This window comes from Sorex fumeus, unplaced genomic scaffold (assembly GCF_029834395.1).
Source record: "Sorex fumeus unplaced genomic scaffold, SorFum_2.1 ptg000030l, whole genome shotgun sequence".
Taxonomy (NCBI): domain Eukaryota; kingdom Metazoa; phylum Chordata; class Mammalia; order Eulipotyphla; family Soricidae; genus Sorex; species Sorex fumeus.
The window spans coordinates 18,018,689-18,045,920 of record NW_026606087.1 but is presented as its reverse complement, the minus strand read 5'-3'; the positions used below and the strand labels follow the sequence as shown (position 1 = coordinate 18,045,920).

Below are 27,232 nucleotides of genomic sequence, written 5' to 3'. Positions count from 1 at the left end.
AAAAAAAAAAAAAAAAAAGAAAGGAAAAGAAATTCATGGATACTACCTTATGAAACTTACAAAATGAATGGAAACAAAAAACTTTTACTAGTAGAAGACTAATTATATTAAAGGTAGCAAGGAAAAGTGCACAAATGGCTGAGAGTATAAAGAATGGGAGTTTAAAGTACTCTGAATTCTCTGAAGTGACTTGAAGTTGAAATTTAAGGGATAAGGGGCTTGAGGGATAAGTGGCTCGAACCTTTGCTTTGCATGCAGCTGGCCTGCGATTCATCCCCTGCATCCCATACTGTTCCCCAAGCATCACCAGGAATAATTCTTGAGTGTAGAGCCAGGAGTAACTACACTGAGGTACATTGAGGTACATATATAACAGGTATGGCAAAAAAAAAAAATTTTTTTTTTTAAGGTAAGTTAGTCCAGGGAGATATCAAAGCTGCCCTCTGGTCCTTTGAACTAAGTGTTGGATACCTAGCACATGATTCCCTTAGTAATTCTGGGAATGATCTCCAAGCACTATGCCAGAAATAGCCCCTATACCCTGCCAGGTGTAGTCTCAAGCATTCCCCCCACCCCCAATAAAAACAAACAAAAAAGAGGGATAAGCTAATGCAGAGGGAAATATGTAAGAAGATGGAGATCAAAGAAGAATTACTACTAAGAAAGGACTAGAATTCCTGTAACAGGTAATAAGAGATGTTCTAGGTAAGGACAGATGAAGAGGAGTCATATTGCAGCATGGACCATAAAGATACCTGGGAAGTTTTTAGACTATTTTCTAAGAGCAATTTTTAAAAAGCTACAAAGGTATGTTTTGTTTCTTTCATTTGGTGTTAAAAAGAATTGTTTCTGGGGCTGGAGCAATAGCACAGCGGGTAGGGCGTTTGCCTTGCACGCAGCCAACCCAGGTTCGATTCCCAGCATCCCATATGGTCCCCCGAGCACCGCCAGGAGTGATTCCTGAGTGCAAAGCCAGGAGTAACCCCTGAGCATCGCCGAGTGTGACCCAAAAAGAAAAAAAAAAGCCTGCCTTCTATGCAGATTGGCAGGGCAAGGAGGGAAACTGGTGATATTGGTGGAGGGAGTGGGATAAGTGAAGGGATTGGTGCTGGGACATTATACACCTGAAACCAAATTATGAATAACTTGGTAAGAAAATAAAATTTTATTATCAATTCTAAATGTACAATGTATTGGCAGTAAGAACATTAATGAGTATTTTTAGGATAAGGAGGCAGTTATGATTTATTTTTATGTAACTTGACAATGATATTATAGAGGATGAATTAGAAAGGAATTTCTAAACAGATTGGAAAATACAGCAGAGGAAAAGATTCAAATCTACCTTGCTTATTCCTGTTAGAGTGTAAGCAAGAAATAAAGTTTAATCTCATTTGTGAATAATTGTATCTCACAGGTTATAATTATTATATGCCTATGCCTGACACACAGTGGGTATTAGATTGAATGAATAATAGATTTTAAGATGTTAGAATTCTTAAAATGGAAGCTTTAAGAAGCAAAGATATGAGGGGCTGGAGTGGTGGTACAGCAGGTAGAGCCTTATACACTGCTTACCCAGGTTTGATCCCTGGTTACCCCATATAGCCCCCCAAACCCACCAGGAGCGATTGCTGAGTACAGTTTCAGGAGTAAGCCCTGAGCACCTCTGGTATGGTTAAACATCCCCCCAGGTCTCTCCCCCCCCCCCCCCAAAAAAAAGATGTGTATTCTATATAGCAACTGATGATAATTTAATTGATTTTTTTTTTTAAAGTAAAAAACTCAGGCTAAATGGCAAAAGTACATGGTTTGTGTTTATTGGCCCAGGTTTAATCCTTGGCATTACCACTTAGGCCCATCAAGTACTCCCAGAGGTAATCCCAGAGTACAGAGCTGGTAGACCCTGAGCACTGTAGGGTGTGGCCCATAAGCCAAGATACAAAAAAAAAAATTTTTTTCTTTAGTGTAGTGGTCTTTTACCACTACTCCACGGGTGTAGGAAGGTTGAAAACTACTGATCTGCCAGTTATAACTGCCAGTCTGTGGCCTATATACATGACAAGTGACAGTTGGCACACGTAAAATGGTTGAGGAATGCTTCCTTACAGTGAGAGGAAAGTCCAGTGATAAGAGTAAGCTTAGAGGTAGACTAGTAGACGCCAGATTTATGAAAGACTGGCAGAAAAATCTAGACTTCATCTCAAAGACATCCGTGTGGGATGTTTGAGGAAGGTTTTATGCAATTGCACAGTGGTAAGACTGGATCACAGTAATGAAAATCAATTAATTTACTTATTTTGGACTTCCCTATTTCTCCTCAAAGGGCCTGCTCAAGGAGGACTCCCAGTCATTCTGACTGTGTAGGCCTGATGGTTCTATTCTTGGGCCTCCCATGATGCTGTGCTGCTCAGGTCCAGTGCAGGGCTATTCTAGGTAGTGCTCTAGGAGTCAGACAATGCCAGCGCTTAGTCTGGGCCTAATTCAAGCAAGGCATATATATACATACAGTCCTTTGAGTTGTTATCTCCCTGGCCTCCTAATCAGTTAATTCAAAAAACAGTATTGGGCTGGAGTGCTATTACAGTGGGTAGAGTTCTGATTTTGTAAGTAGCCAACCCTGGTTCGATCCCCAACATCCCATATGGTCCTCCAAACTCCCCCAGGAGTGGTCCCTGAGCACCACTAAGTGTGACCTCCAAGAAAAAGCATAATATTCTCTCATAATTCGACTTATTTTACGCAGCACAGTGCCATCAGGTTTATCAGATGCTATAGCTTATATCAGAATTTCCTTCCTTTTAGAGATTGAATAATACTTTATTCCATGTGTATGCTACATTTTGTTTATCCATTCAGCTGTTGATAGACATGGGCTGCTTCCACCTTTCGGCTACTGTGAATAATGCTGCTATAAATATAGGTGCTGATGAGTTATTCTTAATTTTATAAAATGTGCTTTTAAAAAGAAAAAGAACAGACTGAAAATGCTAAGCCATTCTAAATATGTTCTCAGCCTAAATGGTCCAAGTCAAAATATCAGCAAAAGGAAAAATAGTAACTGACCTAATAAGCTCTATAAAGATTTTATTTATTTTTTCATTTTTGAGTCCCTCTCTGTGATGTTCAGGCCTAACTCCTGACCCTGTACCCAGAGATCACTCCCAACTGGACTTGGGGGACCATATAGGGTACTGGGGATTGATCCCGTGTCGGCCACACAGAAGGCCAGTGCCATTTCTGCTGTACTGTCTCTCGAGCCCTTAAAAATGCATTTTAAACTAAAAAAACAAAAAGTACATTTTAAACTGACCACAAGAAAAGAGAAGCAAGCTCTTCTGTGCCAGAGAATTCCCCAATGGTGGAAACCCAGGACATGTAGGTCCTCGTACATTTAATGAACTATTAAAAATTTTTAGCACAAATGATACATACTATGTATTTCAGCCTATGTTCTCATTTCATTGATTTCTATTTCTGCTCCTTTGTTCGATGTCTCTTCTGTATTCTGGGAGATTCATTGCAGTTCTCAGGGACTATTCTGATTCTCTATTCAGAATGACCCCTGGTGGCATGTGGGGCACCATGTGAGTATCAAGGAGCAGGGGGTCTAACTGGTTCGAACCTTTGTAGCAGCATAGCAAAGGAAGCCATTTAATAATAACCTCTGCACTGTCTCTCAGGCCTTCCACCTTTCTTTATAAGGTTTGCTGAAGGTTTATCATTTAAAATTCGTGGTGGTAATGATGCATCAGAGTAGGAGTTAATTTGTTCTAGGGGTTGCAAATGAAGATCTGGGTTGGGGATTTAACTCCGCACTCCAGAAACTCAAGGTATGCACTCTACTACTGTGCCATAGTCCCATTAAGTTTCTTTGGGTTTGTTTTGCTGATTGCCAACACCTGAGAAATAACAAATAGCTCACTAATTTTCACCTTTTTTTAAAAAAATGTCACGGCCACTGTCCTCCCGTTGTTCATCAGTTGTTGCTCCAGTGGGCCCAGTAACATCTCCATCGTGAGACTTGTTACTGTTTGGCATATTTAATACGTCACGGGTAGCTTGCCAGGCTTTGCCATGCAGGCGAGGTACTCTCAGTAGCTTGCCGGGCTCTTTGAGAGGGATGGAGGAATCGAACCCTGCTCATCTGGGCCGGCTACGCGCTAGGCAAATGCCCTACTGCTGTGCTATTATCGCTCCAGCCCTTTTAAATATGTACTGTATATAAATGTGAATACAATTGGATAACATTCATTACTGAAGTTATTTTTAGGAAATCAAATATATATTATTGTTTGACTCAGGATGGGCTGGAGCAATAACACAGTGGAAAGGGAGTTTGCCTTGCACGCAGCCAACATGGCAGACCCGAGTTCAATTTCTCTGCCCCTTTCGGAGAGCCCGGCAAGCTGCCGAGAGTATCTCACCCGCACGGCAAAGCCTGGCAAGCTACCCGTGATGTATTCGATATGCCAAACACAGTAGCAAGTATCACAATGGAGATGTTACTGGGCCTGCTCGAGCAAATCGATGAACAACGGAACAATGGGAGGACAGCGAAAGTGATTCAGGACAAGATGATTTCTGTTGTGATTTCTTTTTGATCCATATGTACATAGTACAGAATTTAACTTTTTTTTTCCATTTTTTAATTTTTATTAGTGAAACACCATGAGGTACAGTTGTATGTAGACTTACAAATTTTTGTGCTTGGGTTTCGATTATACAATGATCAAATACCCATCCCTCCACCAGCGCCCATTTTCCATCACCATGGATCCCAGTATCCCTCCCACCCCTGTACCCCCATCCCACCATGCCTCTGTGGCAGGGCATTCCCTTTTGTTCTGTCTCTCCTTTTGGGTGCTGTGGTCTGCAAAAGAGGCATTGAGTGGCAGTCATGTTCGGTCCATAGTCTACTTTCAACATGCATCTCCCATCCTGGGAGGATCCTCCCAACACCCTTTATTTGGTGCTCCCTTCTCTATCTGAGCTGCCCTTTCCCCTAGAATGCCCGGATGGCCTCTAAGCCATGGAGTAATCCTCCTGGTACTGATCTCGGCTATTCTTGGGTATTAATCTCCTATTTTGTTACTTTATGTCCCCCAGATGAATGCAATCTTTTTATGTCTATCCCTCTCTTTCTGACTCATTTCGCTTAGCATGATACTTTCCATGTAGTGCCACTTGTATGTAAATTTCATGACTTCATCTTTTCTAACAGCTACATAGTACTCCATTGTGTAGATGCACCAAAGTTTCTTTAACCAGTCATCTGTTCTTGGACACTCAGGTTTTTTCCAGATTCTGGCTATTGTAAAGAGTGCTGCAATGAACAAACAAGTGCAGATGTCACTTCGATTATACATTTTTGCCTCTCTGGGATATATTCCCAGGAGTGGTATTGCTGGGTCAGATGGGAGCTCAATTTCTAATTTTCTGAGAATCGTCCATACTGTTTTCCAAAAGGGCTGAACCACTCGGCATTCCCACCAGCAATGAAGGAGTGTCCCTTTCTAGCCACATCTGCGCCAGCATCGGTTGCTTGTGTTCTTTTGGATGTGGGCCAGTCTCTGAGGTGTGAGATGGTATCTCATTGTGGTTTTGATCTGCATCTCCCTGATGATTAATGAATTTAACCTTTTATCATCAAATGCTGCACTTCATTACTGGTGATGCTTTTTGCCCTAATATTTACTTTGATAATAGTATAGGTAAACCGTCATTATTTTGGCTAGTGTTTTATAGTAATAGGTAGTATAGTAGTATGTATAGTAGTAGAATATGATATGTAGTGCAGGAGCATTTAGTGAATGTATTACAATCTATGGGATTAGGAAGAAGCATTTAAATTAAGAGTTATTACAAGGAGTTAACTTAGAGATCACTGTATCACTGTCATCCCGTTGTTCATTGATTTGCTCGAGCGGGCACCAGTAACGTCTCCACTGTGAGACTTGTTACTGCTTAGAGATAATATATAGATATTATATGTCACATAATTAGTATAAATGATAGTATAATATGATTAAACACATAGTAGTATTTTTTAAATTGCTTTTTGGGTCATACCCAGCGATGCACAGGGGTCACTCTTGGCTCTGCAATCAGGAATTACGCCTGGTGGTACTCAGGGGACCATATGGGATGCTGGGAATCGAACCCGGGTCAGCCTCATGCAAGCAAATGCCCTACCTGCTGTGCTGTCACTCCAGCCCCAATAGTAGTATGTTTTTCTGTTTTCACTTTCAACCCATTTTTATAGTCTTAGTATGTATATATTTCAGTAGTCATTCAGTTTGATTGTGTTGTCATCCAGTTAAATTTTTTTATTATGAATATATTTAAAATTTTTAATAGCTGTTTATATAACATGATTGCAATAGTATCACATTTAGTGATAATTCACGGGGGGGTGAGAGGGCGGTTAAGCTATATACCCTGAGGTTCTCAGGACTTGTTCCTGGCTCTGTACTCTGGAGTCTTCCTGATAGTGGTTTGGGGACTGAACCAGGAGCCACATGCCAGGCAAGCACTTTATCCCCAGTGTTTATGATTTTGTGTACAAAGTTATTGCACTTTCACTACCACCAAAGTGTCCAAGATACTCTCCCATTGTCTTTTTTTTTTTCTTCCCCTTTTTTGGGTCACACCCATCAATGTTTACTCCTGACTTTGCACTCAAGAATTACTCCTGGCGGTGCTCCGGGGACCATATGGGATGCTGGAAATTGAACCCAGGTTGTCCAAGGCAAACACCCTACCTGCTATGCTATCGCTCCAGCCCCTCCCATTATCTTTCTATCACTTCTAGTTTTCTTCTTCCTCCCCCATTGAAATTTTTTTGAGTGAAATAGTCTTGTTTACAGAAATACAAGGGGGGAGGGAAAGTACACATCTCAGGTGATATGGACAGCTAAGGAATGTCTGGAATTTTGTTGTTGTTTGGCTTTATTTTTATATCCCAGAGCCCCTTCTGATGATTCTTTGCCAGTTAAGACTGGGGTTCATTGCCTAGGCACGAGATACAGTACAGGACTGGAGAGATAATACAGCAGGTAGGGCACTTGCTTTGCATACAGATGATCTGGGTTCAATCCCTGGCATCCCATTACTTAGGAGTAATTCCTGAGAGTAGAACCAGAAGTAATCTCTGAACATTACCAGGTATGGCCCAAAACAGCAAAATGCAAACAAAACCAAAAAGGATGCAGTGCATCTTGTATTTTCCAAGAGTGCATGTGGTTTCAAGGATTACCCAGACCACTGTGGTGGGGCTCTGGTAGCCACATCTTGTGGTGCTCAAGGTACCATATGTAGTGCTGGAGATTGAGTTAGGGATGGCTGCATGCAAAGCACATATTTTAACTCCTGTACTATAACTCTGGCCCCTATAAATTGCTTTTGAATATTGTTCCACATCCTGCCCACTGCTGAGACCATGATACTCCTAAGATAGACTTGTTTCTTTCCTAAATAAAACTTGGGCTGGTTCAGTCATAGAGCACTTGCCTTGCATGTGTGAAGCCCTGGGTTCATTCCCAGCAACACATGGTTCCCCAAGCATTGTAGATAGTGACCTGAGAACTGCTAGTTGATACACATAGGTGTGTGTGTACACACACACACACACACACACACACATATGAGCCATGGGGCCTGTGCTGGTTATGTCCTGCTTTGCTGTGCCCTTCTACTTGGTACACTGTCGTGATCAACTTCATCATGCCCAGTGCCTCTTTAGATGATGTGAACACGTTCAGTGTGCCCAGCCACTTACAGGCTGAAGTATGGCATGGCTAAAGAAAATGTGCTAACTCCATTGACAGGAATCCCTTTCTGGGACCCCTAAAAAATGAAACTGATGGCGGGGGAGGAAGATGAGTATATTTACATTTATTATCTATTTGGATTTAAAATAACGACATTCTATTAATTTGCCTTATTTTTTGTTGTTGTTTTGGGCTACACCAGTGGTGCCAGGGGATCAAACCCAGAGCTCCAGCCTGCAAACCATGTGCTCAGCTCTTTAACCCTTTGACTTATCTCTCCAGTCCAGTGTACTTTATTTTTCTTTTGCATTATTTGAATTTGCAGTACTTCAAACATTATTTCATATTCTTCATTAAGGTGTCATATATATAACACCCCCCATTTTTTTAACCACACCCAGAAGTGCTCAGGGCTTCTTGTTCTGCGCTCAAGGATCTCTCTTGGTGGGACTCAGGAGACCATTTTGGGGTCTTGGGGTTCAGACCCCAGCCCCCCACATGCAAGGCAAGAGCTCTACCTGCTGAACTATAGCTCTGGTTCCAGTACCCCACCTTATAAATGCTTACTTACCTAGAGCTGTGACATGCAGTCATGAGCCCAAAGTTACTGGTTCTTTTACCCTTCTGGACTATCATGGACCTTAGAACTTTAACTTGATTTATCACTCCTTTTCCTGATTACTTGCATTGTATATTTTAGTTTGTGTGGGTAAACCCCATAGATGTTATTATTATTTCAGATGGGGGCATTACATTGGTCCTTAGGGACTACAAAAGGTGTAATCTTTAGTGCCCAGGGATGTCATGCAGAACTATGAATCAGATTTCAGGCTCCAAGGATGCTTGGCATGTGCTCTACTCTTTTGCGCTATCTCCCTCGTCTTAGGTTTGTTTTTATTTTAAAAGGAAAGCTTTGTTGAATTACAGAGACATATACACTTAAAAAAAATGTTTGACAGTTTGGTCTTTTAGGCTTTAAACCTTAATTTCCATACTTTGGTTTCTCCAAGAATGCATGACTTGTTTTTCCATTGTCTGAACAGCCTTACTAGTGAATACTGTTCTTACTTTTTGGGTCACACACAGTGATGCACAGGAGTTACTCCTGGCAGTGCTCAGGGGACCATATGGAATGCTAGGAATCGAACCCGGGTTGGCTGCGTGCAAGGCAAACTCCCTACCCGCTCTGCTATCGCTCCAGCCCTGTGAATGCTGTATTTTGGATGAAATTTCTTTTCTTTGGTTTATTCATTCATTGTCAGGTTAAGACCAAAACTGTGAGTATAGTCATGAACCAGATGGATAACTTACCTGTTCTGCAGTTCATATTTTATAACATTTATAGTTACCATGATAGACTAGTGATGACAAAGAGACCATTTGGTTCGAGTCTCCCTTCCTCCCTCATTCCTTTTTTTTTTTCCTTTTTGGGTCATACCCGGCAATGCTCAGGGGTTCCTCCAGGCTCTGCACTCAGGAATTACTCCTGGCAATGCTCAGGGGATCATATGGGATGCTGGGAATCGAACCTGGGTCGGCTGCATGCAAGGCAAACACCCTCCCCACTGTGCTATCACTCCTGCCCCATCCTTCAAGCCCCATGCCTCATTCCTTCTTGTCCAAATATAGAAAATTTTCCTGTTAGAGCAGGTTTTGAGCCACACCTTGCAATGTCTGAGGGCTACTCATGGCTCTGTCACTAGAGGTAACTTGTACTTGCAGGACTATGTAACAGTGGTGATTGAACTGGAGTTGTCCGCTTGCAAGACAAGTACTTTGTCCCTTGTACTCTCTTCAGCCCTAGAAATTATTATTGTACTTCTTCTGTAGGTGAAACTGGAGCACAAAATGGTTAAGTAAATTTTACTCGTGAATAGGTAGTATAAGGTGGGCTGAAAAATAGCAGTTCTACAGTAGAATCAAATAGTTTCCAGGGATTGAGGATGGAAGTATGGGGAATGTCTGCTAGTAGATTCAGGGTTTTGTTTTTGAGGTGATGAAAATTTTCTGGAGTTAGCATGATGGATGCACAACTTGGTCAGTATACTAAAACTCACAACATTCTGTAGTTTTTAAGGGTGAGTTACATGCTAGGTGATTTATGTATAACTCAATTTTTAAAAGCTAGTACTGCGATTATGGCACTTGCTTGCATGTGCCTGACCCAGGGTCTATTCCCAACACCCCATATTGTTTTCTAAGCATCATCAGAGTTGATCCCTGAGTGCAGCTGGATATGGCAGAGGGAAGGAGGGAGGTTTCACAAGTGAAACTAGGGTGCTAATTGGTGGGCAAGAGGGGATTAAGACAAAGTCAGAAGGGGGCCAAAGTCAGAAGAAGGTTGAGAAATACTGCCTAAATGTATATTTGTCACATATTATGTGTCTGCATGTTATAAAAACAATCTGTAATTACATATTCTGTAATACATTGTTATAATTTTTAAGCTAAATGAGTCTTTAAAATAAAAGGGGGAGGTGGCAGATAGCCAATACAGTGGGTAAGGCTCTTGCCTTGCATGGTTGAATACCACAAACTTCATATTGTCCCCTGAATATCACCAGGGTCAACCCTGACCATACCAGGCATGACCCAAACAGCAAAAAGAAGGAAAGAAAATTCTCCCTAAAGAGAAAAATGCACAATTTTCTGTTTACCTGTGCTTTATTTATTTATTTATTTATTTTATTTTTAGATGTTGGGCACCACATAGTGGTGCTTAGAGTCTCTTTTTACTCTGCTCAGAGCTTCCTGCTGTCAGTGGTAGGGAATTATATGTGGTCCCTGATACTGGAGCAGAATTAACTGCATGGAAGGCAAATGCCTTATTCCTGTACTATCTCTCCAGCCCCCTTATCTTCATGAATCTTCAGCCATTATTTCACTTTCACCTTTTTTTATAGGGACTGCACCCAGTTTGGATCAGTCCTGTGGTATGTGGGCCTGATGGACCTTGTGGTATGGTACTTGGGAAACCATTAGGACCATACATAGTAGTGCCGGAGTACAGGAGTGTTGATGCAAGGGATTGAATCAGGGCATTGCATATTCTAGTGCCCTACCACTTGAGCTATCTCTACCTCCCCAGTTTTCAACTACCTTTAAAAAAACGTTCTTGGGCTAGTTATTAGGTGGGGGAAAATAATTACCCAGAAAATTCAGGATGTGACTTTATTTTCTGCTTAATTTTCTCCAGGAAGTAGTGAATATTTTTGTTTACTCTATCCTCTTTCTTCTCTACTTGTCTTGTATAATGTTACCTGTTTTAAAGGTTTTCTCTGTGACCTTTTAGCAGTTTACTGCTACGTGATTTTCTTTATATGTATCTTATATATCCATTGAATTTCTTAGGTCTGTAAGTTCTTGTCTTTTGCTATATTTGGCAAGTTTTCATAATTTTATAGTATTCCTATTCTCTTAAGCTCCTGGAATTTCAATTATACTTGTATTAGAGTACTTGATATTTGTATCGTTCCTTCCTCCTCCACTTCCAATTGCTGAGTCTAAAGCTGTTCTTACCAGTTATTGTAATCGCAATTTACAGTTGGCTCTTTTTCCTTTCGCTTATTGTAGATTTATTTGGGAGGGGAAGAAGGGGAATTGGGGCCGCACCTAATGGAACTACTTATAGTTTTGCATTCAAGGGTCACTTCTGTTGGTGCACAGGGAACCATATGATGCCAAGGATCACACTGGTGTCGGCCATCTGCAAGGCATGTGTCTTACATACTACCTCTCTTACTCTTAGTTCTTTTTCCTTATGTCTATTTCTCTGGCGATATACTTCTCATTTGCTATGTCTGAAACATATATGAAATACAAATAACTTCCTTTAAGTAACTAGATTATAGATTACTATAATTGCTTTAATTTTGCCTTCTTCAACTTCTGGGTCATCTTTGGAGTCTGCTGTTTCTTCTTTTATTATTAGAACATGTATTTTTATTTCTTTGCATGTCTCCTTGATGGCAAATATATATAGACTCAGGGTTATTGTTCTTCTAGAGTTGATTTTGGCCCCTTTTGCCCCATTTATCAGTTCTACTTTCCTTTTCCCATCTGTTACTGTTGTTTCAGGGCTTTGCAGGGCTTAGGGCTTACTCCTTACCTCTGTACTCAGGGATCATAGACCACAATGATAATCAGAATTCAAACCAGAATTGATTCAGTGCAAGGTAAGGGTCCTAACCCATCTCTCTAGTTCTTTGCCTTCTGATAAAATCACTATTGTTCCTGGAACCTAAAAGTTAGCTTTCACTTTATTTAGCTCATTTGTTATGTTTTATTTTTTCCCCCAGTGTATGGGGTTTGGGGTGGGGCTCTCAAGCTCTGGGGTCCACTTCCAGCTTTACTCTTCCTACCTAGTACGGTGCTGTTTGGATCCAGCAGTGCTGGAAGTGCTTTGTTTCTTAATGTACCAGATAGGACATATTAATATAGTCATACTATATCTCTTTTTCTGATTAACTGTATTTGTTTTTTTAATTCCACGTTCATATATACAGTGTCTTTCTCTGCTCATCCATTAATAGGTTGTTTCAGCAAGACTTGTGAATAATGCTGTAGTTAACATGGGGGATAGGTTGCATATATCTCTTCAAATAAGTGTTTTAGTCATATCTGTAATCCCACAAAAGTGGGATAGCTGGATCATATGGTGTTTCTATTCTTAAATTTTTGAGAACTTCTTATACTCATTCCCAGAATAGCTCTACCAGTTTATGTTCCCATCAACAATGTACAAAGATTTTTTTCTTTCATGTTTTTTACCAATGCTTGCTATTTCTTTGCCTTATGATTATAGTTCACGTTTGTGATGATTTGTTTAAATTATTTTTACGTTTTGAGTATTTTTTGATTAAACATCTGATATTTTATTTATTTTTGAATATTTTATTTATTGAATCACCGTGAGAACAATCACAAAGCCTTTCAGTTTGAAACTCGGTCATACAATGATCAAACACCCATCCCTTCACCAGTGCACATTTTCCACCACCAAGAACCCCAGTCTACCCCCCTCCCACCCCTCCCTCTGCCTGTGTGGCAGATTTCCACTTCACTCTCTACGTTGATCACATTCAATATTATGACAAAAGACCCATTATTATTATTTGGAATTTTCCCCAACAATCAGATCTGCCAAAAAGACATCATTAGATAATTTGTTTTCTATTGCTGATTATGAAGAGCCTATGATGTCACGCAGCCACTATTGCAGCCACATGATTTTAGATTTATGATATTCTAGTAATAAGTCTGGAGGGATTACTGTCAAAAGCCGCTGGGTTCTGAGATTGGTTTGTGTGCCTCTGGGATCATGGTCGTTCAGGAGCTGGAGGAGGCATTCATGGGTGGCAACTCGGGGCCTTGTCAGGGTGGGGAGCAGGGCTGGTTCCACTCTCCATCCTTTGAGGCCCAGTGTGCCTCATCACTGCAGTCTCATACCTGGCTCTCCATTAGGCTCTGAAAGATGGTGCCCACCACCGCCAGTGGGGAAAAGCGGAGGGACACCCTTCCCCTTCCGGGGTGACACAGCACCATAGTTTAGTGCATAGTCCAAATGCACTTCTGCCAAAAGCTGGTGGTATCTGAGATTGGTTTGTGTTCTTCTGGGATCATGGACATTCAGGAGCCAGAGGAGGCAACTAGGAGCCTCCCTCGTCAGGGCGGAGAGAAGGGCCAGTTCCACCACCACTACCACCCCCATCCCATGAGGTCCTGTGTGTCTTGTCTCTGCAGTCTCATATCTCATACCTGGCCGTCCATTAGGCTCTGAAAGATGGTGGCCACCATGCTGCCGCTACCAGGGGGAAAGGGCGGGACAATCACCCATCCCCTCCACGGGTGGCATGGCAACGTAGTTTAATGCACAATCCAGATACATTTTCGTTGGGCATTATATTTTGCTCGAATTTTCCCACCACCATTCAAGCCTGCCTTCCAGTGACAGGCGCTAGATCATTTACTTTCCATTGCTCACTTTGCATATCAAGAAAGGTCAAGAGACCCCATCTGGGACCGCCTGGGGATATTGGCTTGGTATGGGGCCTGGAGAATTCTCCGGGTGTTGTGGTGCCCTCCGGCCAGGTTTCTTCACTACTGTGTGCAGCAAGATGGCACTGGGGGCCATTTTGAGTATTAAAATTGCTTGTTACATGTATGTTTTATAAATATTATATGCTAGTCATGGGTTACCTTTTCATTTTGATGGTTTCCTTTTCTCTACTGAAGAAACTTTTAATTTGACATAGTCTTATTTGTGTACTTTTTTTTTTGTCATTTTTGGTCACACCTGGCGATGCTCAGGGGTTTCTTTTGGCTCTGCACTCAGGAATTACCCCTGGCGGTGCTTGGGGGATCATATGGGATTCTGGGTACCGAACCCGCTTTGGCCACATGCAAGGCAAACGCCCTACTCACTGTGCTATAGCTCCAGCCCCTATTTGTGTATTTTTTGGTTGTTTTTTTTTGTGTGTGTGCCATATCCACGGTGCTCAGGAGGATGGTGCTTTAAGCTTGGTGGTACTGGGTGGTACTAGTTATTAAACCAAGTCCTCACACATACATGCTGGCCCTTTGAGTCATCTCCCCTGTTCTCACTGTGCCTCATTTTTAAAAATTTTCTTGCATGTATATTTTAAACTTTCAGGCACTTTGCTTTATGTATTGCTCCAGCCCAGCAGTAGCACAGTGGGGTAGGGCCTTCGCCTTGCATGCAGCCAACATGGCCGACCCGAGTTCGATTCCTCCGCCCCTCTCGGAGAGCCCGGCAAGCTACCGAGAGTATCTCACCCGCACAACAAAGACTGACAAGCTCCCCGTGACATATTTGATATGCCAAACACAGTAGTAAGTCTCACAATATTACTGGGCCCGCTCAAGCAAATCGGTGAACAACGGGAGGACCATGACCTTGCTTTATCTATAAAATATCTGTTAATAGTAGCATTGCTTCTCATTTTACTTTTGTTTTTCTTGCTCTTCATTTTCCTGTGTTCTTAATTTGAGATAGTTATCTGCTATTAGAGAAAGTCATTTGAACAAAGTTGGAGTGATGAAGGTTTTAGTTTCTGTTACTAGAATGATTACAGATATTTTATTGAATATTTTCAGAAGAATTGCTTGAAATCTCATTGTAATGTTAACTAATTTTTTTTTTTTTAGTTGGAAAGACATCATTGATCACAAGATTCATGTATGACAGTTTTGACAACACCTATCAGGTACTATGTTTTTGCCAACTTGCTAAAATTGTCTTTGTTTTGTGTTAAAAATCAAGAACAGATGACTGGTTAAAGAAACTCTGGTACATTTACACAATGGAGTACTATGTAGCTGTTAGAAAAGATGAAGTCATGAAATTTACATACAAGTGGTACTACATGGAAAGTATCATGTTAAGCGAAATGAGTCAGAAATAACGGGATAGACACAGAAAGATTGCATTCATCTGGGGAACATAAAGTAACCAAATGGGAGAGTAACACCCAGGAGTGGCCGAGATTAGTACCAGGAATTTTGCTCCATGACTTGGAGGCCAGCCACATGTGCTTAGGGAAAAGGAAGCTCAGATAGAGAAGGAAAAGGAAGCACCAAATAAAGGGTGTTGGGAGGATCCTCCCAGGATGGGAGAAGCATGCTGAAAGTAGACTATAGACCAAACCTGATTGCCACTCAATGCCTCTCTTGCAAACCACAGGACCCGAAAGGAGAGAGAGAGAGAGAACAAAAGGGAATGCCCTGCCACAGAGGCAGGGTGGGAGGGGGGATGGGAGGTGGGAGGGATGCTGGGACCCATGGTGGTGGAGGGATGGGTTCTTGACCATTGTATAACTGAAACCCAAGCACAAAAATTTTTACGTCTGTAACTATACCTCATGGTGTTTCACTAATAAAAAAATATATATATATATTTAAACAGGCTGGAGTGATAGCACAGCAGGTAGCGTGTTTGCCTTGGACGCAGCTGACCCGGGTTCAATTTTCCAGCATCTCATATGGTCCCCTGAGCACGCCAGGAGGAATTCCTGAGTGCAGCGCCAGGAGTAACCCCTGTGCATCACCGGGACTAATGCAAAAAATATATAAATAAACCTTAAAATATTTATATGCAATTATAGATATTACTATACTTTCTGGAGAGTATCATCCTGAGTGAAGTTTGTCAGAGGGAGAGAGACCACCCAGATTAATTTCGCTCATATACCCGAACAAACAACATGAGATACAGTATCCAGTAGGAAACATACCACTTGAGGGGAGGTTGGGGGTAGGACAGGTTGGGCCATCATCAGTGTTGGAGGGACCTTATCAAAAGGTAGGACGAGTTGGTAGGGAAAGATGGCAAAGTGTTATATATGAAACCCTATCAGCAACAATACTGTAAACCACGGTGCAAAAACTTACTTAAAAAAAAGAACACCTCTCATGAAGGCAGACTGGTGGGTGGGAGGCAAACAGGGCGGAGGGCGTGCATTGGTGTCTGGAAGTGAACAGTATGAAGGGATAGGTATTAAAATATTGTATTCAGTCATGAATAGCGTACAATTTCACAGTGACTACGTTTTTTTAAGTGAGAAAAACTATATATAATTTTTTTTTTTTTGCCTTTTGGGTCACACCCAGCGAGCGATGCTCAGGGGTCACTTGTGGCTCTGCGCTCAGGAATTACTCCTGGCAGTGCTTGGGGGATCATATGGGATGCCGGGAATCGAACCCGGGTCGGCTGCGTGCAAGGCATATGCCCTACCCGCTGTGCTATTGCTCCAGCTCCTATATATAATTTTTTTAAAAGAGAACCCAAATAAAATATCCGAACCAAATTTATTATCTCAACATTTACATATTTGGGTTATCTGTCAATCATGAATTGTGAGCTCCCAGAGTAAAGGCATTCATTTTAATTAGTTTTTATTTTTATAAAGTAGATCTCATCAAGCTATGAATCAATTAAGGTACATGAAAGTGATCAATTTGTTTTTTCTCCCTTGTTTTTTGGACCACACCTGGCAGTGCTCAGGTTATTTTGGGCTCTGCACTCAAAAATCACTCCTAGCAGTGCTCAGGAAACCTTACAGGATGCTGGGGATCGAACTTAGGTTGGCTGCATGCAAAGCAAGCACCTTACTTGCTGTACTACTGCTCCAGACCCTGGTCACGGTCACGGCCACAGTCCTCCCGTTGTTCATCGATTTGCTCGAGCGGGCCCAGTAACGTCTCCATTGGAGACTTTGTTGTTACTGTGTTTGGCATATCGAATTCGTCACGGGGAGCTTGCCAGGCTCTGCCGTGCGGGCGAGATACTCTTGGTAGCTTGCCAGGCTCTCTGAGAGGGACGGAGGAATTGAACTCGGGTCGGCCATGTTGGTTGCATGCAAGGCAAACGCCCTACCGCTGTGCTATTGCTCCGGCCCCGCTCCAGACCCTGGAGTGTTATATTTCTTTACACTTATTCCTTTCTGAATTTCTATAAAGAATTTGCAACATTAAAGTTCATCTGTCTTTTATGGAAGTTTGAACTAACAATTCCACATCAGAGGTTGAAGATGTTAGAATAGAATTTCTCAGCCATTCTCTTTTTTTCCAACTGTTGACTTAATACTTGTGGCCAGACTTAATTCTTTTAGTAGTTCTGCTTAGAATAAAATGAATAGGACAAAAAGAGCAATGATGGGGCTATAGAGATAATACAGAAGGTAAAGTGTTTGCCTTGCATGTGGCAAATCTGGTTTATTCCCTGGTACCATATATGGTCTCCCAAGCACTTTAGTGTGATTTAGAGTGATTCCTGAGCACAGAGCCAAGAGTAAACCTTAAGCATCAGATGTGACCCAAAAAATAAACCGGGGGTTGGGGGGGCAATGGCAGGCTGTTTTGAGTTTAATTTGATTTTTATGAGTTTGGTGATGTAAACGGTGTCCCCAAACTGAAGAATACAGGGCAAGAGAACAAGATAGATGTACATATTATTATGAAGTGTGATTTTGTGCTGCATTTTCAAGCAGATGTGTTGACTGTAAAGTATGAAATTGCTTGTTTCTGTTTATAGTCATATTTTTTACTGTTAATAACAAATGCAAAGTGACAGGGTTTTTTCATGTAAAATACATTAAAATTGTTCAGGGTTTGTTTGGTAGCCTCCTGGTCCCCTCTAAACAATATTTCTTTTAACTTTATTTAACCAAATCAACTGTATGACTTTCATGTTGAAGGCCTCATGATCCCCACACAGTTCAGGCAGAAAGAAAGGGAAACCAAGAGTATATCTTAAACTTGAGTCAGTCTAATTTATTTTAAGCTTGAGAAGGTGAAAACTGGAGTCTCATTAATGTGAAATGTATGGATTGAAATAACTGTTTAGGTACACTGTCAGAATTTCTGTATATGCAATTATCTTTTCTCTGTTACCCCATCTGAATAAATAACATCCTATTGCTAAGATTTCTTAAATGAAGCCGTATACTATTTCTATATATTCCTCAGGTTTGTCAGTTAGATGATCTTGTACATGTCAAGTTTATAAGCCCATTGTCCCATCCTGCACATACATTCTCATAATTGTAATAGTAAGGAATTAGTACCGAAATTGTATTTTAGTTCTACATTGAGAATCATAATTGAAATGCAGAGTCATATAGTTTGGAATTATAAAGTTTTCCTGAACCTAATTTCCACTAAAGAAGGTAATTCCCATACCAACAAGCGAATTTCTATACCCCAGCCAACTGAGAGTTCAGCTCAGGTCTAACACTATCTACCCAAAGTGAGCACTCTATTACACATCACACTCTGTCAAAAATTCAGCCTCAGGGCTGGAGAGATAGCATAGTGGAGAGGGCATTTTCCTTGCACGCAGCTGACCCGGTTCAATTCCCAGCATCCCATATGGTCCCCTGAACAACGCCAGGAGTAATTCCTGAGTGCATGAGCCAGGAGTGACCCCAGTGCATCGCAGATGTGAACCCCCCCCCAAAAAAAAAACTCAGCCTGTTACCCAGACATTAGAGCAGAAGACTACAAATCAGAGGTTCTCACAACCCCCTCATTCAGAAATGCAGATATATAAAAGGGCATCTTGTGCCAGAGTGATATAGTACAGTTCATGCCACTTGCCGTGCATACAGCTAATCCATGTTCCATTCCCAGCAACCCATTTGGACCAACCCCTTCTCCAGGCCCTCCCAAAAAGGGCATCTCTTTGTTTATTGAGGAAGTTTCCATTGGGGGTGAGTGGAAGGGGGGAGGTGGAGGCCACACCTGGTAGTGCTCAGGCCTTACTCTAGTTAGGGCTTAGGAAACCATATGGGTGCTGGGGATGAAGTCTGGGACGGCTGTGTGCAAGGCAGCCCCTTCTACCCTCTATATTGTCTCTCCAGCCCCAGAAATTTGACTGTTCTTACGTATATACGCAAAACTTACAAAGTCAGTATATTATAACATACGCACTTTTCTAGAGTCACTTGCAAAAAAATTCATTAAATTAATTCAAACTCAAAGTTTTCACTGTTGCCCAGTATTGCAGATAATATAAAGATGAAATACATAATTGTGAACTATAAAAATATTTTGATAATTTTACATAATGAAAATAAAGGAAAAATTATATTCATTTTTGGGTTTGGGAACACACCTGGCTGTACTCAGAACTTACTCCTGACTTTGCATTCAGGCATCACTTCTTGTGGTTTCAGGGGACCATATAGGGTGAGTGCTGAGGACCAAGTCCAGGTCAGTCATATGCAAGGCAATTGCTTTACCCACTATGCTATCTTGCTGCCTCTCGCAAATTTAAAAGGCATATTATGGAAATATGAATAACTGCTTAGAGGTAATTCTTAAGAGAGCATTAATTTTTACTGTCATGAAGAATTGCTATTTTTAAAAAGTCTTTTTGGAGGGAGGTCCCATCCTCAACTGTGCTCGGGGCTCGTTCCTGACCCTGCACTCGGATCCCTCCCAACTGGACTTGGTATCAATCATATCAAACTCAGGTCAGTGGAGTGTAAAGCCAGTGGCCGCCTCACTGTACTATCTCTCTGACCCCACTTTTTTTTTTTTTAATTAAGGCCAACTGAATAGTATTCAGGGCTTAACTCGTGGCTCTATGCTCAGGAATCACTGCTGGGGCTGCTCATGTGATTATATGGGCAAAGCAAACACCCTAATCAATGATCTATCACTCTGGCCCTCACATTCATTTTCTGTGTGATGCTTTTTAAAAAATTTTCCATAATTGAATATACATCAACAGGAGCATTCTCTTAAATTTTCTCATCTCTGCCTTGCTTCTGTGTTTTTTGGGGTATGAAAGAATTTCTTCTACATGAATACAGGAACCATGTGTAATTACAATAGAACATTAACAAATAATGGTGATGGAACAGTAGCAGTATTGTGTATCTTGTTATCCTACTGTGCATTTAAATATCTTAAACTAGTTAGCAATTTTGCTTATTTTTTAATTCATTGTTAGAATTTTAGCAGTGTTTTAGTAGTTAAGACAGACAGTGGACTCGTTTGTTTCTGGGGCACCAGGGCATTGTTAAGGACTGAAGTGCTGAGGATTAAACTAGTCAACTCATTATGCCAGACAAGCTTTCTAACACTGAGCGATTTCCCCAACTCTAAAGGGGTCTACACCTGGGACAGGGATGGCACTTGGAACTACCTCATGCACAGCTCCAACCCTTTGGAGTGATTCCCCCATCCCTTGACTTTCTATTGTTGTTTTTCACCCATATCTTATGGTATTTGAAGGCTGGACTGCTGCTTATGGTACCAAGGGGACCATCTGATGCCAACGATCCAACCTCGGTATCCCACTTGCAAAGTCCAACCGTTAGAGCTGTTTTTCTAACCATTTTTATTGAGGTACCAGCATTCGCAATAAGGTTAATGTTATTTTTCATGCATACATCTCTTCAACTCCTATCACCAGAGTGCCCACTTTCTCCACTGGTATCCTCAGGGCACCTCCCAGCCACCCCTTTTCTCATGTAAGCTCAGTTATGAGACTCACTATTCCCCTAACCCGTTATGACTCATTTTTAAAATGAAGTTTTTATCTAGGGCTCTATTACAAGGACCAAGACACTTCTGAGTTTTATGCCAGATGCATTGGTCTTAAAATGGAAAAATCTCCATTGGTAACTAACACCCGGAAATTCATTTCCAGAAGTCTTGCTTGCACTTAATTCCAAATCTATCATATGATATGGAAATTCATCCCAATTTTTTTTTGTCTGCAAAGTCAAGTGAATCTTCAAATGAATTCTTATAAAAGTGTTTCACTCCAAGTGGGGGCAGCATGAATTGTCTTCTTAAATAAGAAACAGTGGGGACAACTCTGAAAACGCCACTCATTATCTAAGTAAAGTATACACTATTTTTTCTGATAGACCTGTGGTGAATATAAGACTATTCATCCTCTTCTGAGTTGGATCCTTAACCAAAAATAGTTCAGGAGCCAGAACAATAGCACAGTGAAAAGGGCATTTGCCTTGCATGTAGCCAACCTGGGTTCGATCCCTGGTATCCCATATGGTCCCCTGAGCACCACCAGGAGTCATTCCTGAGTGCAGAGCCAGGAGTAGCCCCTAACCATTGCCAGATGTGACCCAAAAAGCCAAAAAAAAAAAAATTAAAAAGTTCAATGTTTAATGTGTGTTGTAGGAAGTATATTGTTCACCCTGGAACCCCATATGAACCTCTGAGCCCTACATGGAGTGGTCCTAGGAATCAGTCTTGAGCACTGCTGGGTATACCCCAGCCAAAAACAAAAGGGGTGGGTGGGGGGAGGGATTTGGTTCAGAAGACCATGGAATTATTTTACTGATGTTTTTTAAAAGCAAGCATGCACTGCATATGATGAAACAAAAATCCTTTGTACAGGATTGACTGTAGCAGGAAAGATTTCTGTATTTTTCACCAGTCTTTTTAAATGGTTGAAATTCAGCTTCAGATTTTGATCTTTGGGGGTTTATGATTTTCAGGGTTGTAGAATTCTTAGGGATTTTGCTCTTGTGCAGTTTCACATACAGGACTACAGGGTTTAGGATTCTCTTTTCAAGATTACGATTGGCAAGGTGAAACATTCACAAGTAAAAACTATTATCAGAGAAGTTTTTGTTTATTCTTACCTATCTTTGCTAGGTTTGTGTACATTTTTGTTTGATTTTTTAACCCAACAGTTCTCAAAGCTCTGTTCAGGTTTCACTCCTGGTGGTGCTTGGGGATCAAACCAGGGTCAGTTATATATAAGGCAAGGCCCTACCTAAGCTGTGTTTTCGGTCCATGTACTTGTGCAGTATTTTTTCACAATCATAAGTCCTATTTGACTCCTAAATTGCTATGCACTATTAAATTACTGTTTTGTTCAACTTCATTTTGTTTTGTTCTACAGGCAACAATTGGTATTGACTTTTTATCAAAAACAATGTACTTGGAGGATCGAACAGTGAGTAATGTTTTTGGTGTGCGATTTTTCTGCAACACTTGAAGAAGAAAAATGTGATCAAAACTATAATTAATGTCATCCTAAGTAGTACTTAGCAAAGTTAGGAAAATTAGTCTAAGCCATCAGAAGAATTATTACAGAGTAGCTAGCAATTTGGCAACTGCTCCCCCAAGTGAAATCCAATGGGAAAAGAAAATTATTTCTAAAATTCTGATGCTCATAGGCAACCAAAAACAATTTGGTTGAACAAAGTTTGTCAATTTTTATTTTGTGAAATAAATACCATTAAGATAATTAAAAGTATTTTCATAAGGAAATTATACCTTTTAAAGACCTTTTTTAAAGTTTCTTTTAGGTTGGAAGAATAAGAAAAGAATATAAATGGGAGAAACTCCACTCTTGAGACATACCGAAAGGTTTCATTTAAATATTTATACAATTGTGGACTTCGAGGTTTTATGCATCAGAATATGATATTTACTAATGTGACTGTGAATAGAAAGAAGTAATATTTGTTAGATCATCTTTCATCCTTAGGAATGCTCCCTAAGTACAATGTAAATTCTATATTCTAGTCCTCTGTTCTTTGAAGAAATTCCTTTTACCTTAACAGTAACTGTCTTAACACCCTATTTAAAGATCTGTATCCTAAAAATACTTTGTCTCTAATGCTGTTTTAAGTGTATTTTTTTCTTTGTGATGTTCATTTTTATGTTTTAATGTATAGCATGTCATTTCTTAAAATGTAGAAAGCTTGGAAGCTGCTTTATAATGGAAAAAGAACCTGATGTTTCTTTTAAACTTTTAAAAATTTCTGCTGTAGATGTGAGAAAGTAAGAAAGTTTTAGGTAGGGTTTCAAAAAGATCTGTTTGGTTTTTTTTTTTTGTTGTTAAATTATATACAGTGGGTTTTTTTGGTAGAAATATGTGGGCAAAATAAAGAGCACAGTAGTCAGAAATCTAATTTTGAAGTATTCTGAACCCATTAGGAAAGAGACACATTTTAACTTCAGAGAACCTTTAAAAGAAGTGTTAATGCTTTCATAGCCTGGGAAGCACATTGGTAATTGTTTTGTCTTTTTATTTGAATCAGTAGTTTTTTGCTATCTGGGAGGTACAGTATGCAAAGAGGTTATAGGGAAGGGGAAGAGAGAAGCTGTATTTCTGAATCTGAAATCATTCCCATTGCCATTTTTAAGTCATGTACCTTCAGAGCAAGAAAATTTTTGAAACATTACTCTCTTTTGAGAAGAGGTTTTATGTTATTTTATTCCATACATCCCTGCAACCTTTTGCATGAATCTCCTTTTTACCCACTTTCTCTCCTTCCCCTTTTAAAAACATTTCTTTTTTCTTTTTAGTATGAGTTTGGTTTTTTTTTTTTTATTTATTTTTTCCCATCCCACAGATCAGGTTGCAGCTGTGGGATACTGCGGGTCAGGAACGTTTCCGTAGCCTCATTCCCAGTTACATCCGTGATTCTGCTGCAGCCGTAGTAGTTTACGATATCACAAGTAGGTATTTTGCAGTGGGTTGACCTTTCTTATTTTTCTTGCTTGTTTGACTGATTTTGTTGTTAGGTACGGTTGCAATTATGGGACACAGCAGGTCAAGAGCGGTTCAGGAGCTTGATTCCTAGCTACATTCGTGACTCCACTGTTGCAGTTGTTGTTTATGATATCACAAGTGAGTGGGGGGAATTATACATTTCTAATCTTTCAGTCTTTAGCTTAGCTGCATGCATGTTCTTGTCTTGTGCTTGTTTTTTCATACTGGCATGTAAAAATGAGTTTTATCATTAGAAACCTTATCCCAGACAGAAATATTTTCTTTGGTATTTGTACCAGTATGCTTTATTTCTACAGTACCGGTTTTTGAGTTTTTGTTTTTATTGTGGGTTTGGTTTTTTCTTTTAAGGGGAGCCTGGGGGGTACCTTGGACATTTTCCTTGGGGTCTAATTACAAATCATTTCAAAGCTGTCTTAGGCATATTCCTTATTCCTAAGACATACTGTAATTATGATTAGAAGGTTTCATTTAACTTGATCTCTCTAAAATCTGCATTTAAATCTCTTGCCAAGTTTTCTAAATCTTCTAAGGCTTCTGGTGAGACTATTAAAGGCTTCTGCTAGCCAACGTTTTTCTGCTTTTCCCTTCCAGCCATTCTCTTTCTGTAAAGGAAGGCAGAGAAAACATTAGTGTTCCATTTTCTATTACTTATTTTCAATTGAGTCATACCCAAATTCTGTGGCTTTTGCTAACAAATTACTTTTCAATTTTTCTAAATTTTTAAGTGAGAAACTAAAACCAAGTAGTGGTCTTTTCTTTTTCTCTTCCATTTGGTGCATGCCTTTGACATTTTAGTGACTGTAAATTTTCTATGGAGCATTATTGATAGGAAAATGCTCCCTGAATAGAAATGTCTTTATAAATTGATTTAAGTTATGTATAATGTTAAGCATGATCCCATGTAAGAGTTATATTTTATAAGAAAAGCAGCATTTTATCTGCTTAATAAGATCTCATATCTACTTAACAATGATTACAACAACAGAGTTACAAGAAGTTTACATGAAGAGATTTGTGGGGGAGGGCAAGGTACTATATGCGAATCTTTCTTTTCTTGAGGCTTTACTTTGGGTTGCTGCTTGTTAAAAATGTATGTTCATCTTGTGTTGACAAGTTTTGCATCTTTAAAATGTTTGTGCTTGCTTTAACCAAAATCAAGTGAAATCTGATACATTTTTCTTTTAAAATTGTGCACACGTAGGTAAAATATTAGTGGTATTCTTGGTTTTTGTTTTTTGGTTTTTTTTAGCTGCTATCTGAAATATTGAAGTACTCAGAATCTAGCACTAAAAAGATGGATTTTGTTACAAGTTATTCTGGTATCTTACATTAATAAGCTTTGAGTTAAAGTGATCACAAACTGAATAAGCCATGCAAACTCAGTGGTGTTAAAGCCTTTTTTAAGGCTTTACAAATTTTCTGAATGTATTGGGACTTACTGGCTGATGTACTTTTGGACTTGCTTTCTTTGTTATGTTGATATGTGTTAGTAATCAAAAAAGCATTGTGGCAATGTGACACCATATTATCTGCCTTAGTTGTTTCTATACTTGAAAAAGGTTTTCCTTTTTAAAAAAAATACACATAAATATGGTATTTTGCATTCATTTGGACATGTATATCCCACTTCTTGCCCCCCTTTTTTTTTTTTTTTTTTTTTGCAGTGTAAAGGACAAACCCAGATTTCAAGCATGGAGAACATGCACTTAATCACTGAGCCACATCCCTGGGTCCTATGTCCCATCCATCCCTCCCACCCGAAAAAAAAAATTGGGGAAGGGCCAAATCGGTGGTGCTCAGGACTTACTCCTGACTCTGCACTCAGGGATCACTCCTGGTGGGGCTCGGGGGCCCATATGGGGTACCAGGATTCGAATTTGGATTGACCATATGCAAGGCAAGTGCCCTGCCTACTGTACTATCTCTCCAGCCCCAGTTCAAAAATTTTAACCTGCAATTAAAGAAATCATCAGGATTTTATCATTCTGATTTGTTTAGATCACTGACAGATAAAATGGAGTTATGTTGTGGGCACATTAAAAGTGAATCCTAATGTGCTGGTCCCTTCCAATTTCCAGGGCTTTTTTTTTTTTCCTTTCCTTTCATTTTTTTCATGGGGGCTGGGGGGTCCATCTCGCAGGATGGCATTTGCAATAACCCCAATCTTTTTTTGTCACCCTCCTACACCAGATGTTAATTCATTCCAGCAAACTACAAAATGGATTGATGATGTAAGAACAGAAAGAGGAAGTGATGTTATCATCATGCTAGTAGGAAATAAAACAGATCTTGCTGACAAGAGGTATGGAGTGATTTTGTATGTGTGTGGAATAATTCATAGTTTTGTTAAGCAGTCGTTTTGGTACTGAAGAATTTTGAAAAGAGATGTGCTTAATCCTTTTAAGTTAATGTCTTTCTTTTTCAGTGTGGGAACCTGAAATGTAAATGACATTAAAGTCAGTCCTTAAAAGAAATCCTTGTTCTTTGTGAACCCATGTGTAAATAATTCCTGTGCAAGCTTTGTTTACATATGAAGCTGATAATTGATTTCCATTTTTGACTTTATTAATATAGGCAGATTTCTCTTAAAACACTGCTTTATAAAATAAATTTTATCTTTAAAATTATTCATAATTTATAAATGCACATTCTTAGAAATCTTATAAAGGTTTATTTTTAATTTGGTGGTGTAGCTTTTCTTTCTTTCCTTTAGTTGTATGGTTGGGCCAGACTGGGCAGTTAGACTGAATAGCTTGATTGTGGTACCTTGGCCAAATGAGCAAAGCCATATTCAAGTCACAGGATGCAAAATATATTAGCATTCACTGTAGATGCAATGGCTTGAATATCAGCTTTAAGCATTCCTAAATGATCTGTTTTATATTCTTTTGTTTTAAATAGTGTTCACCATGTTACTTCATAGTAGATGCTTTTGCTATTTATTATTTGTTTATTCATGAGTTGGTTATTAAAATTCAAGTAATGAACTTGTGTAATTAAAATGTTGTAAAGAAATCTAGTATGAGACAGGGAGGTAGCTCAATGGGCTAGTGCCCGTGATCTGCAATCAAGAGTTTCTGGTTCGATCCCTTGCCTTGCGTGGTTTCACTTTTGCACCTTTATCCTCATTTCCTTCACCAACAATGCTGGGAGCAACCCCAAGTAGTATGCCAGCAGAAGTTCCTGAGCACAATTTAGCTGGAATTAAGGGATTGGGGGGGGGGTTATTTTGTAATTGTAGAAATGTATAGAAGTGCATTTGCATTTCCCTTGCACACGGCCAGCCCAGGTTTGATCCCCAGCATCCCATATGTTCCCCCGAGCATCACCAGGAGTAATTCCTTAGTGCAGAGCCAGGAGTAAATCCTGAACACCCCTGGGTGTGACACAAAAAGAAAGAAATTTTGGGGCCGGAGCGATAACACAGCAGGTA

General features: G+C 40.1%; 1 protein-coding gene across 2 annotated transcripts in view; it reads left to right on the top strand.

Moving 5' to 3' along the window:
* Positions 1 to 27,232, top strand: part of RAB6A (RAB6A, member RAS oncogene family) — a 48,256-nt gene that overhangs the window by 9,582 nt on the left and 11,442 nt on the right. Inside the window, exons 2-5 of one of the 2 annotated variants that reach the window (XM_056115936.1) lie at positions 14,940 to 14,998; positions 22,177 to 22,230; positions 23,639 to 23,744; positions 25,990 to 26,101. In XM_056115936.1, coding sequence (XP_055971911.1) covers positions 14,940 to 14,998; positions 22,177 to 22,230; positions 23,639 to 23,744; positions 25,990 to 26,101 — 331 coding nt within the window. Of the gene's footprint in view, positions 1 to 14,939; positions 14,999 to 22,176; positions 22,231 to 23,638; positions 23,745 to 23,810; positions 23,917 to 25,989; positions 26,102 to 27,232 lie in introns of both variants that reach the window. The other variant, XM_056115935.1, reaches the window with a different exon arrangement.